Below are 15,584 nucleotides of genomic sequence, written 5' to 3'. Positions count from 1 at the left end.
TCTGTTGGTCAGAAGGTTGTAGTACAGTGATCAACCCGAGTAAAAAAGTACAAAATACAACAACAAAACTAGAAACACAGTTAAAGATCGTTTGTATCTTGTAGAGTATTGGTGGAAAAGATATTTTTAATTTGCCTGAGATATTTTCAATGGGTGAGTTCATATGAAGAAAAAACAGCAGCATTCATTACATGTCTCTGTGTCTGTGCAGGCGTAAATTTGCTGAAGTACAACGATATGAAAATGTTTACTTACTTGGCAATTTTTGACAATGGGCCAATCCTAAGTAGACGAAAAGTGCTGCAAACACCAGCATATCTCTGCAGGCTGACATTTTCAAAATTTGGAAGGCAGGAGTTACAAGTGCCTGCAGTAAAGCAATAAAATAAATCAGCATTTTCATAAATGTGATTAAAAATATGATTTATAATGAAACACTATTTCATTGGCGTAGTTCAGTTAAATGTGCTTGACAAATGCGTATTTTGTAGAAAAAATTAGCCTAAATCGAAACAGAGGCTGCAGATTTATCCCTAACTCCCAAATTAGCATGTGAGTTGGAACGAGTTTCAATATCCATATTAGTTTGTAACACTTTGTGAATATGCTCTGCTTAGCAGCCTGCCATTCAATTATGTTTATTTAATGAACAAAGCACTAAAAGCAATAATATCTGGCCTATCAGAAGACGCAGATCCCCTCGGGACCAAAGGTGGAGTGGAGCTCAGGGACCATCACAATTTGTCCATTATGATGGATAAATATTAAATATTTAAAAAAGAATAAAAGCATCAAAAAAAAAATAAAAGATGAAGATCCTTTCTTTGATGAAATATGTTCCATCTCTCTAAAATTACACCATATGATAAGATTGTATTCTTACAAACCTAAACCTACCTACAAAAGCTGTATCAAAAGTTGCACTGGTGTTGTCTATACAAAATTTCTCAAGTTTCACCAAATTACAGGACACAGTTAAACCAATATGCAGTATTTTGTTTGATTAGGAACCTCACATTAGAGACAATTCCAATTTATATCATTTCCTACTATCTTATTATAAAAATGCAGAAAAATGACAGAGAACATGAGAATTACTCACATATTCTTGAAAAAGACAGTCCCACGGCTCCTGTGGATGGATCTTTTCCAGTACCTGGTGTGAAGATATATCCCTTCTCTAAAGTGCCATCCCGGGGCCAGTGCTTGAGCCGAACAGGAGGACCATTCAGAGTAGAAGCTCTGGGTCTCAGAGGAGCTTGGTCCCTGAGCTCCACTCCACCTTTGGTCCCCAGGGGATCTGCTTCTTCTCATAGGCCAGTTTTACCTACAGTCACTACAAGATAACACGGTCAAGTCAACTGAGTCATCATATGAGGGAAATGTAGCTGAAAACACAAGGGCCTTGATGGGGGCTAAGGCTGCTGTAAGGAGAAAGTTAACAGCCATTTAAGAATAAGCTTATTCTGAAAGCTTTGTTCAGTTATCTGGGAATTTGTTGTTTATTTTTCCAGGTAGAGCTTTTGTAGATCTTACATTTAGTGGGCACTGTTTCGAAACAAGTCCTAAACAATAAGTCTATAATTGCTTGAATTAAAACACAGTTGGCACAGTTGTAGTTAATGTTGAGTTTTACCACCTGCATGATCCCTCTGTGAGAAAGATGTAGTATGTCACAGCTAAACACAAGAAGCTCTGCAAACATTCCACTCAGAGAAAACCACACCAGCCATCTAAAACACCACACTGGATCTCTAACCACTAGGCTGTAGGGTAAGCGTGGAGAAAACACATAATGGCCTAAATAAATTCTAATAAATGTTAAAACAATAAGGGTTTCCTGTCTCTGCTCCACTTTCACAGGCCTGTGTGTGTCACTGTGGTGACTTTTTGAATTATTCTAGATCAGCTGCATGAAACAGAGACGTACAGTCAGAGGGAAGGACTTTCGAGCCGCTTCAGCTGCAAGCCAGCCTGTCCACAGTTTCAGTGCTGTTCACATTTTTTTCTTTACCGTACTCATCATCTCAGGAATAGCTCTTCTGATGGTTATCAGTTAGATCTATTGAATGTGGACAGAAGCTTGTGCTGGATGTTAAATTATTGGTCAAATGTCAAAAGCTCGTACAACATGTCAGTCATCCGTTCGGTAAAACCAGCAAAGCAGAGAGGACTCTGTGGTTTGCACCAGTCTCTGGTGGCTTGCTGCAAGCAGGTTTATTACAAAGTAATGTTACAGTAACAATTTCAGCTCTACCGAAATTAACCATACATCGACATAGATGCACACAAGAATGTCTACATGGAGTGGCACCTCGTCAAGGTCAACGCACACGCTGCTGTGGGGTGGTCAAACAAAACAGGGGCTGTAGCTGCTGACAAACAAAGAGGACTTGGGAGCTTCATGATTACGAGGTTTATGCTACTTACTCTTAAATAGTTTTTTTCAAAGGTTTCTTTGAAAGCAGTGCTTACAGGGATTTATTGTAGTATATTGCATTGCCCTTTAAATGCGTGTTGGCAGTATATGATAGCACTTAAATAGATAATTGCAATGCCTGACTTGGTACCATGATGCACCAGCTACTCCAAACATCAGCATATATAAATTAAAATACATTCGGTAACTTTCAACGCTATCCTGCGTGTTGCTCTTCATTGGTGTGTAGAAATGTGAGTTCGCCGTACAACGTAATCATTCCCCGGGTTTCCTAGTGTTCGTTGAACCTATACAGGTTTTGCATCAATAAAATAAAATACAATAAAAACAATTTGACATTTTTCACAAAAAATACATTAAAAACAAATACACAAGGCCATTAACATTTCATTCTTACAGAAAATTAAATCATATTGCCTCTCAACAGAATATTTTACATCTTTGCAACAATTTAAATAACACTCAACACATTTGCAGTCTTTTAAATTAGATATCTCCAGTGTCTGTGATGTGTTTAGGGTGCAACTAGCTCCTGGGTTGTTTGTTTTAAAGGCCACTGACTATCGCTTGGATCCCTTGGCCAGTTTGCTTGTAGGAGTGGTTCTTCTTTGAGGGGTGGGGATCTTGGAGGGTTTACCTCCACGCTGGCGGGAAGCAGAGCGTGGCTTTGCCCTGCTAGACTCTCCAACTGTCTCAGATACGTCTGAGCACACAGACTGGATATCTGAGATGTCGAAGTCAGAGGCATCACTACCTCTGCGACTGCTCCCTCGGCTTCCAGCTTTGCTTCCAGGTCGGCTGGAATTTCTTCTTGACTCTAGAAGCATAAAATTAAGTCCTTGTATTAATGAGGAGAGGAGTAACCCATAAGCACCAACCACTAAAGGGAACAGTACCGAAGAGAATTCAGCATAATTTACAATCCAGACATAAAACACGATCAATCATTTTAATTATGCATAATTATGATATATTTTTTATTGTTTAAAATGATCTGTAGGTATGCCACTGTGTGCAGTCATTCACTATCTGAACAGCAATGACGCACTTTGCAGTCTGAGGCTATGTGTTGCTAACTCAACAATTCTGGGCCTACTGTTGATATCTTTACTCCTTGAAAACTTCTCTTGTGGAGGTCCTCTGGTCATGTGTCTATATAAATAAAACTGAATAGAGTGAAGATGCTCTCATGCTCTCTACTCACCACCTATCGCCTGTGCTCGGGCTTTAAGAACAGCAGCGCTGATCAAGCTTCCCTCCTCACCGGACTGAAATCCTTTGCCTGACAAATACCCAGGAAGACGTAATTTGCTGCCTTGGACTGGTGTACCCTGCGAATGGCATACCTTCCATTACTTTCATCTGTTTTTGGTTGCAGCTGACAGTATGAGACAGTGTTAGAAAATGGTCCTATCGGTTGAAGAACGTGACAAGCACATCAAATAGAGTTAGTTACACATTCAAAGTGCTTCTTTCTGCAGAAATCAGTGCATTTCTCTTAGAAGAAGTTAGTATTTGGTCCACATTTTAAACTTACAGTGTTAATAGTAATTCATGCAGATTTAATAAATAATTTTCTCACTAAAGTCGCATTAAAATAAGGCAGATATTTTTTTCAGATAGGAATAAAATATCCAGCCTATAGGTAATCAAAAGCGTTTAAGTTTGTGGACCCAACTGAAATCTCTAACAAAAAAACTAAAAACAAAAAACAAACCATTTCAAGTTTCTCCCCGCCAGATGAAAAGATAATTAGTACTCTATATATATACACATATATATAGAAAAGTGATAGATTTCAATTGGGTCAGAACTCTGAAGCGTTCCACATCTATTATATGACTATACCTCTGAGGATGAACCTTGGCTCCCGAAGGAGTCTGATGATTTAAGAGGAGTGGAGGGTTTGCTGTTTGTAAGCCAGGGCTTATCATAATTGCGGGTTATATGTTGGGGAGTCTGGGGAACAATGGCAAATCAAAAAAACATATGCGTTCAAAAATCAAAAACTATAAGAAACACTATATGGAGGAAATACAAAAAATAAACAGGAAAGAGGTCAAATAATGCAACACAAATAAACTAAGGCAGCTAGACCAGAGTGAAATCATACTGTGGAATGATCAGTCTATAGTGTGACAGAGTACTAAACAGCAACCTGCTCTCACTGCAGGGCAGAGCCTCTCACCTTTGGTGTACTGGACAGTCCCTGGTGTGCTGGGACTGGACAGCTCTGACTGGAGGTGGATCTATTGGGAGAAGCTCCTCTAGATGACGGTCGAGATCTCCGGCCTCGGTAGCGGAAGCTCGCCATCACCTGGGTGGTACCTTCTGGGAGAATGAACTTCTCTCGCAGCTCCATGTTGGTCCTGCCTTTAGCTACGAAGATACACCCCAAATAAGCCGTACTGCATAAATACAACTTTGATTATTAATACTATTCGGAGAATTCTTTCATTGGTGATGATGTGATGTGAGTTAACACTTTATTTTAAACTTTAATTTCAGACTTCCTCACTTTTGGCCAATATTTCTTGGTAAATATCCAGGAAATTACAACAGTATGTATCCAGAGCATAGTTTTCCTGCTCCATTTAAGTTATTAAACTTAGTAATAGAGAATTCATGTCTGTTTTGCCCATAATAACCGCCACACTACTAAGGGATTCCCACAAAACATCTAAATAAATAATTGGGACTGTATTAGTTGAATACATATCCTGTAAAATAAAGTGTTACAGTGATGTGAAAGCCTGCTTTTGCATAAAGCAGAATATTTAAAATGAAATAATTAAGAGTTGTGATTTTGAGTAAACGATAAAAACACAAGACCTCATGCAGTTTCACATCCCATCCATACTGTCCAGTTACTGCTGCAACAGTTGTGGATTAAATTCTTTGTTTGCTTGGACTGCAGATTAAATGGTGACAAAAAATTTAATTTCAAATGTGTGTGTGTAAATGTTCCCACACCTCAATGAAAAATTACAAAACCAAACATATTTTTCACAATTTTTTTCAAAGCAAACTGGCTTACTAGTATCTAAAGTCAAAAAACAGTCCATTATGTGATTAAGTAATTGTTCCAGGATTTTTTTTTTTTTACAGGTTTTAATATCAGCATCTCTTGAACCTTTTACATGATGTTCAAGTGCTTTTTCAATTGATTGTCAAGCAAACCTGAAACTGAAAAAGAAGCTGAGCTCAGAATCACTCGCTACATGCTGAGAGAGAGCGACAAAAATAAAAATTTTGGTGAAGTCCCCCCCCCCAAAAAAAAAAAATAAAAAATTGCTTTAGAGAAAGTGACAGCAGGTGATGTGACTCACACAAACATGCATGAAAACCAGCCGGAGGTGAATGATTGTTGCGACTGGAGCTGGTTTGTACAGTATGAGACATGTCATTTGTTCAACGAATGGCCACACATGGCTATGGTAGTAACACAGACCAGGAGCAACACAAGCAGTACACACTCGGATGTGCAGACACACATACCACTGGTGGGTTCATGGAGCAAGGAGAGAAAGTGTGAGATTTGCCAACCTATGGGAGACTGAGTAATTGAAGAGTTTGATTCCGAGCGCAACATTTTGCTCCCGTGGTGATGAACTAGAAGAAACAATATTATGTTGAGCAGGAGGAAAGTTATGAGAGCAGAAATAAGCACAGACAGCTTAAGCACTGGACGAGGTCACCGAGAAGAAGGTTTCAGATTTGATACATGTGGTTACAGCGGTTCTTCATTCTGGGTCTGGAGAGGTTTGGTGTTTTAAATAAACTTTCAAACTGAAGATTTGACTCTTAATCTGTCACAAACATTTGGGCATACTGATCCTTTTCCAGTTATTCTGAAGTAATATTCTAGTTATTGAAACTGTGATAATATTAATCACACACCTTTTTTTGTTTTGATTCTGTATCTGTCTTAACATTCCTAAAATTATCTGCACAATAATAATAATAATAATAATAATATATATATAAGTTTTACTATAAATACAATGCTGGAATATAGAAATGTTTCTTAAAATGGGAAGTCATACTTTGACTTATGGAGACCTGAGTTTCCTAAAGGGATTTAAAAAAAAAAAAAAAAGACATTAATACCCAAAATATAATAATCCTGTCAGTGTAAACTCCCTTCAGATCCAAACCTCAACTATTCTACTCACCTCGACAGGGGTCGTTCTTCACCAAGAACTCATCAAGAGCCATCCAGCCTCCTCCCACCCGCACCATCACAGTACTACGTAAAATGCGCACCAGACGAAGCTGCTGAGAGTCTCCAAACTACGGCGGGGGAGGGAAACAAGAGAGAGGTAGTGTGAAAATGCTGATTTGTGGATGTGAAGTCTCTTCATTTGAGGTTTACAAGCTGTGCAACACTGGAAACCAGAAGTTTGGAGAATCAAATTTAATATAGTTCATCCATTCACTGTTTTCTTCTGGAATTAGCTTTGATCAAGAGTTTCTGATTAAATTCAGAGATTAAATCCATCAACAATGCTTTATGCCCAATTCTGATTTCCTTTCCATGTTTACACAACCAGGATTTTGGCAAACATCAATTTTCAATTTTAAGTCTCACAGAGGTCAATCCAACTGGTTTCTCCTGATAGTGTGTGCAGGTTTGTTTTATTCAAATGTATACTTCTAGACTATATGAGTTCATTAATACTAAATGAATTCATGTTAAAATTACTTGTTTTTATTTTGTCATACTTAAAATTTTCTCAAATATGTACAACTATCCAATGTCGAGTCTGACTGGTTTATTGCCGGGTCAATTATCTAATATTGACTCATATACCAATATAATATTTTATGTGAATATCTATGTATATAGTACTACACGAAAAAGTTCATCAGTTTTCCAGTTTTTGTAAACTTCAGTGCACTAATTAACATAAGTCACCCGCAAACAGCAATCAGGCTCCACAATGATATCTGTACAATATTGTCTAGTTGTCTAGGTGCTGATTTGTACTTTCAGGATATACTGGCTGACTTTACTGTGTGGCCTCACCAGTTACTGCAGGTTGAGCTGTGAAAAAAACATTAACCGAAGGCACATTATTACACCACCAGGAGGCACTAGTGCATAATAACTTGCCTTCATCTGTCCAACTACACACAGCAAACTTTGAGTACATTCAGCAGGTCATGGATGTGTATGGTTCAAGCTTTATGAGGTGACATGAGACAGAAGTCAGCCAGTTGGATGTGACCACGAGCATTAGCACACACATAAAAAGTAAACAAAAGTCAACACAACACAATCACAGCCGCATGCCTTTCTGTCCAAAAAATTAAATCAAATAAAAAAAATCTCACACCATGATCAAATGAAAGAACAGTAACCTCCTACAATCCAGCACTTATTGCACTTTCTACATCTATGACTCAAATACGCAGGATGCATTGACACTGATGCAGATCCAATGCAGCTAGCTCCAATGACACACTGAGAACAACATGAGGAATGGTTCAGTTCAATTCTGTCTAATCCACCACAGTGTAACACGCAGACAAGACCAAACACTGATGACCCTCCACTCTGTGTCTGTTATATTATGGTATTTCTTAAACTGGTAAAAGAAATCTTGCATTTGTATGATTATCAGAATGATTCAATGCCACTGGTGGTTTAAGTGATCAAATACATTAAGGGTGAGGATGATCTGGAGGAAAAGGAGGAACAAGAAACATCTTAAGAGTAACTATTTACCAGAATACAGCTTTCCAAAACTGCAACGTGTAGGTGGGGAGTAAGATTTTGATTTTCCCTGTTTGCTATTGTCTCATCGCCGATTAAGGAGTCATGTAAGCAGTGAACCAGACCAAACTGTCAAAAGAATCATTTCAATTCAATGTAGTGTGATACATAAAAACAAACTAGTTCATAACCACCACAGAAGCTTCTATCCCCTCTCACTAACATCATTAACCCAACAAGCTTCAGAAAGCATGTGGCATATGAACCCAGATCAGTCATGAGTTTTATAATACAACATGCAATTTGTCAAGACAAAATATTAACTCAGTAGGTAAAATGAAAGGTAAAGTGTTCATTGAGATCATCTTGGTTGACCAACTATAAATATAATTCAATAAACAGTTTCAGTTACAGTATGTGTCAGCCAATGTTGAGGAAAAATCATTCCCATGATACTGAAGCGCCGAAGGCAAGCACACAGAAAGCATTATTTTCCCAAATGCCCAGCAGATGAATTTATGCCCATGGACCAATAAAAAATATGGGCTGAAATGGTACTGGCACGCTTATATTGTATTCTCTGAAACTCAAAAGCAGATTCACATCAACAATTGCTGTGCTTCTTTTTACCTGGATTGTCTTAATTTACACAAAAACGAAATAATATAAAAAGTAAAAAAAACAACAAACAACAACTGAAAAACTGTTTTTAATTTAAAACAAATTCCAGGATCAGATTAAATTCAGAAACCATAATTTGTTGGACTGAAAACACATTTAAGGCCATGGTTCCATGTGGATTAAATCGAATGGCCAGTTTTTTATTTCTACTTCTGAGTTCCAGTCTGTAAACATCAGCCAGGAATCTGGGCAGAGAGTGTTAATTGGGAAGCAAACATGGTAAATGAAAGAAGGCGTAAGGCTTGATCAAGAAGAGAACAGAAAGATACAAACACAGGAGGACATTTATATGTACCTGGTTTCCAAGGTAGAACTGGCAATGCGAAAGATAATAAAAATATGGAAAGGTTAGAGTTTTTACTGGCACATTTTTCAGCATGTTTATCTCTTACCTTCCCAAAGATCTTCCCAGAAAAAAAGAAGTTACTTCAGTTTTAAAAACATTTCAGAATTGTAGCAGAGTGTGTATTCGGAGATTAAGATGAGTGATGTCTTTTAAACAATCCTAGCAGCTGAAAATCACTTACCCGGTATTTGTTGGCACCAATTTGCTCCACTTGAAATCGTTTTGGACATTTGCATTTTGCAACTTGACGTGTCACCTAGGGACAGAGAATGATCTTATTAGACCCTGATTCTAGAAATGGGAGAATTAAAATTTTAGGGCTTAAGATATTACCTCATCTTCAATTTTGTCAGCATCTGTTAGTGGTTTATAAGCATCTTTGTTGGGATGAAGAGCTGCCACAAACTCATAGTAGTCAATGTAGCCGTCCCCATCTCTGTCAAATATGTCTGCGACAGCGCTCATCTCCAGGCGGCTGGTAGGAAATTCTGTTGAAGTTTGAACGGTAAAGAAAATAAGTATGATGTTGGCATGGGTGTCGACAGTACTAGTTTGACTTTGCACATTACAAACTTACTGGAGGAGAGAATGCCCTCTATGAATTCTTGTCTTGTCACTTTGCCGTCTTGATCTTTGTCGATACGGCGGAAGAAATCCATGACGCGAGACTTTTTATGGTTCATCCAGCGCATGTACCGCTTACGCCACACATCAAAGTCAAAGTTGGCAAATTCCTTCAACTGCACAGACAGATAATATAAAAATATCCGCAACCAGAAAAGCTCATATTTACAGAAAAACTGTTCTTGCAATATCACAGAGGAATTCGCTTTGCTAGGTTACCTCCTCCAGTCTGTCCAAAGCATCATTGAGTTTCCTCCGTCTGTCCAAAGCCAGCAGCCAAACATGCTGCCACTTAGTAACCAGCAGGTTGACCCGGGGATTCTTGGTCTCAATGGGAGGTTGTGTTGCTGACGCATACATCGTTTGTGTGGGAGAGCGTTTTCCTGCAAATGAAAAAGAGAAACCCTCATCGTGATTGCGTTCACTTCATGTAATCAGGAGGCATAGATTAGCAATGACATCATAACAGGTGATAGAATAGGACAAGGGAAGGATGTCACATCACCCTGCTGTGACTCAACACTTGGCCAGATGGCTCAGGTCATGCTCTAACAGGGGTATTTGTGGGACACGTACTTCCAGCTCTTCCTTTGTCAAGTACAGGGATATGAGACTGGATTTGAGGCTCCACAGCAGCCTTCCTTTTGTGTGTCTTGGTGATTTTGTCAACATCGGGTTGCTTCCTGGTCATTTCCTCCATGAACGCCTGCAGGACATAGCAACAACATTGTTTCCAGCTTATATCATACACTCTAAATAAGAAATATTTCAATTGTTCAATTCCAACAAAAAGTTGTAATTCCTGTCTTGCTTTACCTGATGTTCCGCTATGAGGCTTTTGACCTCTTCAATCTCCTCTGGCAGAGTCTCCTTGTCTTTATCATTGAGGTTGGCTTCAGCCCACTGTAGCCAGGTCAGCAGGTTCTCCAGCAGCTCCTGAGTGGCTAACATCTCAGTGAGGGCTGTGGCCAGTCGCTGCTGGTGCTGCCGCGCCCAAGCCTGCACCTGTAACACCCACATTGCACACATTAGGCATAGGGGCCAGAGACAGGACAGTTCTTCATGTGAGTGATGCTGAGTCACACAACCGACACACAACCAATGTACGTAGTATTGCAGCTGGAGGCGTCTAAATGGGGTAATTGTGTCCAGTAATACCTGTGGATGTGACAGAGAAGAAAGGCATGTATGCTGCAGACACGCAGCTGTGAACTGACCTCTTCGAACCGGGCTTTAATGATGGTGTTCCAGTGTTTGATGGTTGTGATGGAGTCTGGATGGCAGATGCTCAGAATGGCCTCCCCCATACTGGTTGCTTTATTTAGAGCCACTCGCTTTTCCTCTAGTTTCTTCATGAACTCCTTAAAAACAGGAAATGGAAAAGCGTTATGATTTGTGACTGCATTATTTTCAGCAAACAAAAAGTCTGAGGCATCTGCACGCAAGGTTGTTTAAACACTGGTATGAGGCAGAAAAATTCATCAGATGAAATCATAGTCAAGCAAAGTATTCTTGCATTGTTGGCATGGGATGGCATGGCATCTATACAAGGACAACTGGGATCTGTAGAGTTTATTAAAGCACATGAAAATAGGAAGATATAAACCTAAAGTTTTCATCCAGATGAAGAATATAAATGGTTGCATTTCTTGCCTTGTGTTGTTCGATAAGTGCCCGCAGAGCCTCCTCATCATCAGGCAGGCTACCATGAAAACGTAAACTCTGCTCTGCCTCAGCCAGCCACTCCAGCAGGATATGAACAGTAGAGTGAAACTCCTCAGCCTGTGGACAGAAAAACACGGATCATGTCAGTCTCAGAGACCTAATTTTCAGATCTACTGAAAAACTGCTGGGGCTTCATGGTACCTGGCACAGGGCCTGCTCCAGTCGGGCCTGTTTGGACACGGACAGGTTGCATACTGTTTCCCAGCGAGTACTCAGCTCCTGCATTTGGACTTTGACCCAGGACGAGTCGTCATGACTGCTCTCAATCAGCTCCCTGGCTGAACGTTTGAGGGCCTGAACGCTTACTGTCCTTTTTCCCAACTCCTTCTGGAAAGCCTGCAAAAGGAAAACATGAACTCACATAAAACATACTGAAATGGGACATAAAAGGCTATGAAGTTGCTTCAATAAATAAATAAAAATTAAAGATTACATCACAAAAAAATGGAGGATTTATAATTTAATTAAAAGTGCTAATTTTAGTAGCAAATTTCAAAATACACTCATTTTTAACAGTCAGCACAGCAAGACAATGAATGACCTCTGTGACTGACGCAGAACATTTATTACTAATAATAACATTGGCATTTTCTTCAAAGTCAGAGGAAAAGTTCATGCAATAAGGGGTTTAAGTGTCCTCTGTCTATTGTTGTGATAAGAAATAGCGATGAAAAAACATCAGTGATAAAAAAAAATGTTTATAGCTGAGTTTCAATGCTTCCACTAAAAGAACTTCCACATCGTAAAATTTGGGACAGTGTGTGTCCCTGGTCTGGCACTGTTCTCTAACCTTGTGGTTGTCTATTAGATTGAGAACCAGGTCTATGTCTCCGTGTACAGGCTGGTCCTCAGCCAGCTGAGGTTCCACTCTGTACAGCCAGTCAATAAGAGCCTGGAGAGCGTCTGTAAACTGGCCAGAGAACAGCAGGGCCTCCTCCAGTTTGTTTTGTCTGCGGGAGAGAACAAATCATTCCCAGTGAATGAACAGGCTGCTCCCTAGTAGTAGTTGGTGGGATAAAAACATGAGAACCAAACGTGGAAAGATGTATCCATACCTTTCTACCGACTTGCCACACACAGTGTCCCACTTGTCCCTCAGTTCACTCAGCATGTCATCCAGCTTCTGATTATCATCTTGAAGGGTGGTCTTGTCTTTCAGGGACCGTCCTGTGCGAGTGGTGGTATCGTATATTGAGTGTTTGCTCCCCAGAGCTTTCTGGAACTCCTGTACATGAGTTAAAAAAAAAAATAATAATAATAATCCAGCCACAACAGCAACTTCACTGTATTTAGAAAAAGCAGAGGATGCAAGAGTTATATCTTGAAGTCACAGTCACAATGGACCTTGTCAAGGGATTTTCTTCTTACTACTGTTGCATGTCAGACAGTAACTTAATCTTTGTTTTGTGATTAAGATAGCTAAAGTATTCTGTGAGGGAAACCAAAAAGGGGTCAAAACTCAAGAGCCATCTCTATTCAGGGATTAAAAGTATCCAAAAGCAAAGTCACCCCTAACACCACGGTCCATCCCTGGATTATGACAGGATTAGCACAATCTCCAACATAACACTGCAGAGAAGACAAAATGGGCTGGCTCTTCTATAATGCAAACAAGTGCACGGCTGATGCATTCTGTAGATACTGTGATTCCCTTTTACTGCCGGAATTCTCTTCTTCCATTGCTTCATTATTCAGGCTTGGAAAAAGTTCAGACCCTGATGTTGTTTCTGTTAATTCAATGAAACTCAGCTGCAGATGCTGTCAGAGGTCAATGAGAGGTCATTTAAACCTTCTCTCCCAGTAAACCATGTTAACACAATACTCAGTCACCTTATGCTGTCCAAGCTGTGTCTTGATTTTGTCTGGATCATTGGCGATTTCCACCTCTGAATCCAGAGACTTCTCAGATTCTTCCAACCACTCCATCAGTTTATTCAAAGTTTCGTGGAACTAATAAAGGATAAAGAAACCAAACATTTAACTGTAAAGCATAAAAATATATATAAACAAATTATGATTTCACTTGATTTATTGCAGAGTCCTGTTTAATGTTCGTATGATTAGGTTTTCTGGCCAGAAGATTAGAGCAAGCTGATGAAAATGTAAATCAGCATGCGTAATATGAAGCAAGCTCAATATACAATTTCTAGAGCATTCCAATCATAAAAAAAAGAACAATCCTACCATCAGTATCAATAATTGGCTATTTCAAATCCACTCTAAATATGCAGTGCAGTACCTGTTTGGCTCTCTTCCTGGTGTCGTCCAGCAGCCGACCTCGCTCAACAGACCTCTGCACCAGCTTCTCCCAGCGGCCTTGCACGCTAAGAAGCAGGTTCTTGATCAGGACCACATCCTGTTTCTGGCTGAAGTACTTCAAATGTGTTCCTGTCTTGTCCAGTTCAATGATGTGTTCTCTGTGGGAGTTCACCTCTGTCACAAACATCTGCACAAATACAATGCAGCAGAGAGGAGGATTAGGTCAGTCGTTAAGCGAAGGTCTGGTAATTCATATGATTAATGTGTTAAAATGTTTTGTTCTGGAAAAACACAAAAAACAGATGGCGTCATTAAGTCATTGATGGCAAAGCAGTGAATTAGTAAACGCAATCTGCTATTTTATACTGATGCTGATGTAACTTTGAATTTTTTTACTAAAGAAATGACACACTAACATAGCAGCAAACCCAAATTTGGATGAAAATGCTTCAACTTGGCACTGATTAACTAATCATGCACAAACATTAATAAGAAACATCTTATCATCAGCATTTAATTTTGCTCCATAGATTGTGTAACCTTCCTCTCTATGCAAACATTACCTTATGTTCATCAATCTGAAACATGATGGTCTCCATTATGAGGGAGGCAGGGGAAACCATGTTGAGAGTTTGCTCTGCTTGAGTCAGCCAGTTGATGAAGTCCTGCAGAGAGTTGTGGAAATCCATGGCCAATGTCAAGGCTTCTTCAAGTTTTCCCTGCAAACCAAATAGATCATCAGATATTTTTATCATGATAGAAACCAGCCTGGTATATTATCTCTCTTACTTTTATAGCTTCCATCCAACTATACAAAGCTACAAACAAACCACCTGGTCGCTATAAAATTTGAAGAAAAGGGTGGGGGGGGGTAAAAAACATTGACTCTTCAATTGTGTCAAACCTGGCCTCTAGTGAACCAGAGGAAGTTAATATCTCTGGAGAGGCTGGTGGTGAAGCAGTAATGGACTTATGAGCTTTAAATTGAATGAAAGAAACATCCACAGCGTCTCCACTGCGGAAAAACATCCGTTTGCTTCAGCCAAGGCCACTGGCACAGGCTCATCACATGACAGTAACTGCTGTGTTAATGACATTACAAACACGAGGACAGCAATGACCATTAATGTGCTTCCCTCATATGTTGCAGTTCATGTCCAGATTCTTTCTAAATATAGCATAGCAGTTTAAGTCCTTCCATATTTTATCATTTGAATGCTCTTTGTGTGAGTTTGTGCATGGCACGTTGTACCAGAAGAGTGTCACAACGCTGTTGAGCGCTTGGGAAGTAGCTGCCACTCTGTGTAGTTCTAAGATTGACCAGATGTTACATTCCCGGGAACAGGACCAAAATGAACAGGGAGAAAAAAGTTAAATGTTACAGCACAGAATAAGGAGCCCCATATCTGGAGGGAGTGTGGAGAGGAAGAGTTGATTTATCTTTTTGTCAGTAAGTGCTGATGTTTATTTATTTGAGCACCAAAACTGAGAAACTGTTGTTATATTGGCATAGTAGATGAAGTAAGATACAGTGACTTAGGTGTCTTTATCTTGGCTCAGATATTATTTTACTTCCACTATTTATTTAATGCACTTGACAGCTCTTCACTATAGCAACATATGAGATAAGACCACTGTTGTTCCACACTGAGTCAGACAGCAACTGAGTCAGACAGCAACTTGCCTGCTGTGATCGAGTGTGTGACCACATCCTGTGTGTGTCCTTGCCAACACTTTGTCCTCACACCAGTCATTATTGGCACTGGGATTAGAGGCTTTTAACTATAGAT

At 39.6% G+C, this 15,584-nt stretch overlaps 1 protein-coding gene across 7 annotated transcripts in view; it reads right to left on the bottom strand.

Annotated features, from left to right (window-relative positions):
• Positions 1–1,578: 1,578 nt before the first annotated feature.
• Positions 1,579–15,584, bottom strand: part of dst (dystonin) — a 92,362-nt gene continuing 78,356 nt past the window's right edge. For 5 of the 7 annotated variants that reach the window (XM_029520288.1, XM_029520291.1, XM_029520286.1 and 2 more), the window contains 21 exons: positions 14,358–14,513; positions 13,775–13,981; positions 13,366–13,485; positions 12,591–12,760; positions 12,326–12,485; positions 11,677–11,871; positions 11,464–11,592; positions 11,028–11,171; positions 10,627–10,815; positions 10,387–10,516; positions 10,030–10,193; positions 9,764–9,926; positions 9,520–9,674; positions 9,368–9,442; positions 9,136–9,153; positions 8,172–8,288; positions 6,616–6,733; positions 4,629–4,819; positions 4,289–4,399; positions 3,645–3,771; positions 2,154–3,257 (listed from right to left, as the gene is read on the bottom strand). In XM_029520288.1, the coding sequence (XP_029376148.1) occupies positions 3,001–3,257; positions 3,645–3,771; positions 4,289–4,399; positions 4,629–4,819; positions 6,616–6,733; positions 8,172–8,288; positions 9,136–9,153; positions 9,368–9,442; positions 9,520–9,674; positions 9,764–9,926; positions 10,030–10,193; positions 10,387–10,516; positions 10,627–10,815; positions 11,028–11,171; positions 11,464–11,592; positions 11,677–11,871; positions 12,326–12,485; positions 12,591–12,760; positions 13,366–13,485; positions 13,775–13,981; positions 14,358–14,513 (3,096 nt within the window). In that variant the 3' untranslated portion in view covers positions 2,154–3,000. Of the gene's footprint in view, positions 3,258–3,644; positions 3,772–4,288; positions 4,400–4,628; positions 4,820–6,615; positions 6,734–8,171; positions 8,289–9,135; positions 9,154–9,367; positions 9,443–9,519; positions 9,675–9,763; positions 9,927–10,029; positions 10,194–10,386; positions 10,517–10,626; positions 10,816–11,027; positions 11,172–11,463; positions 11,593–11,676; positions 11,872–12,325; positions 12,486–12,590; positions 12,761–13,365; positions 13,486–13,774; positions 13,982–14,357; positions 14,514–15,584 lie in introns of all 7 variants that reach the window. The other 2 variants (XM_029520290.1, XM_029520285.1) reach the window with 2 other exon arrangements.

Source organism: Echeneis naucrates, chromosome 15 (assembly GCF_900963305.1).
Source record: "Echeneis naucrates chromosome 15, fEcheNa1.1, whole genome shotgun sequence".
Classification (NCBI taxonomy): domain Eukaryota; kingdom Metazoa; phylum Chordata; class Actinopteri; order Carangiformes; family Echeneidae; genus Echeneis; species Echeneis naucrates.
The sequence above is the reverse complement of the archived record's forward strand: the minus strand, read 5'-3'. Positions and strand labels throughout refer to the sequence as shown.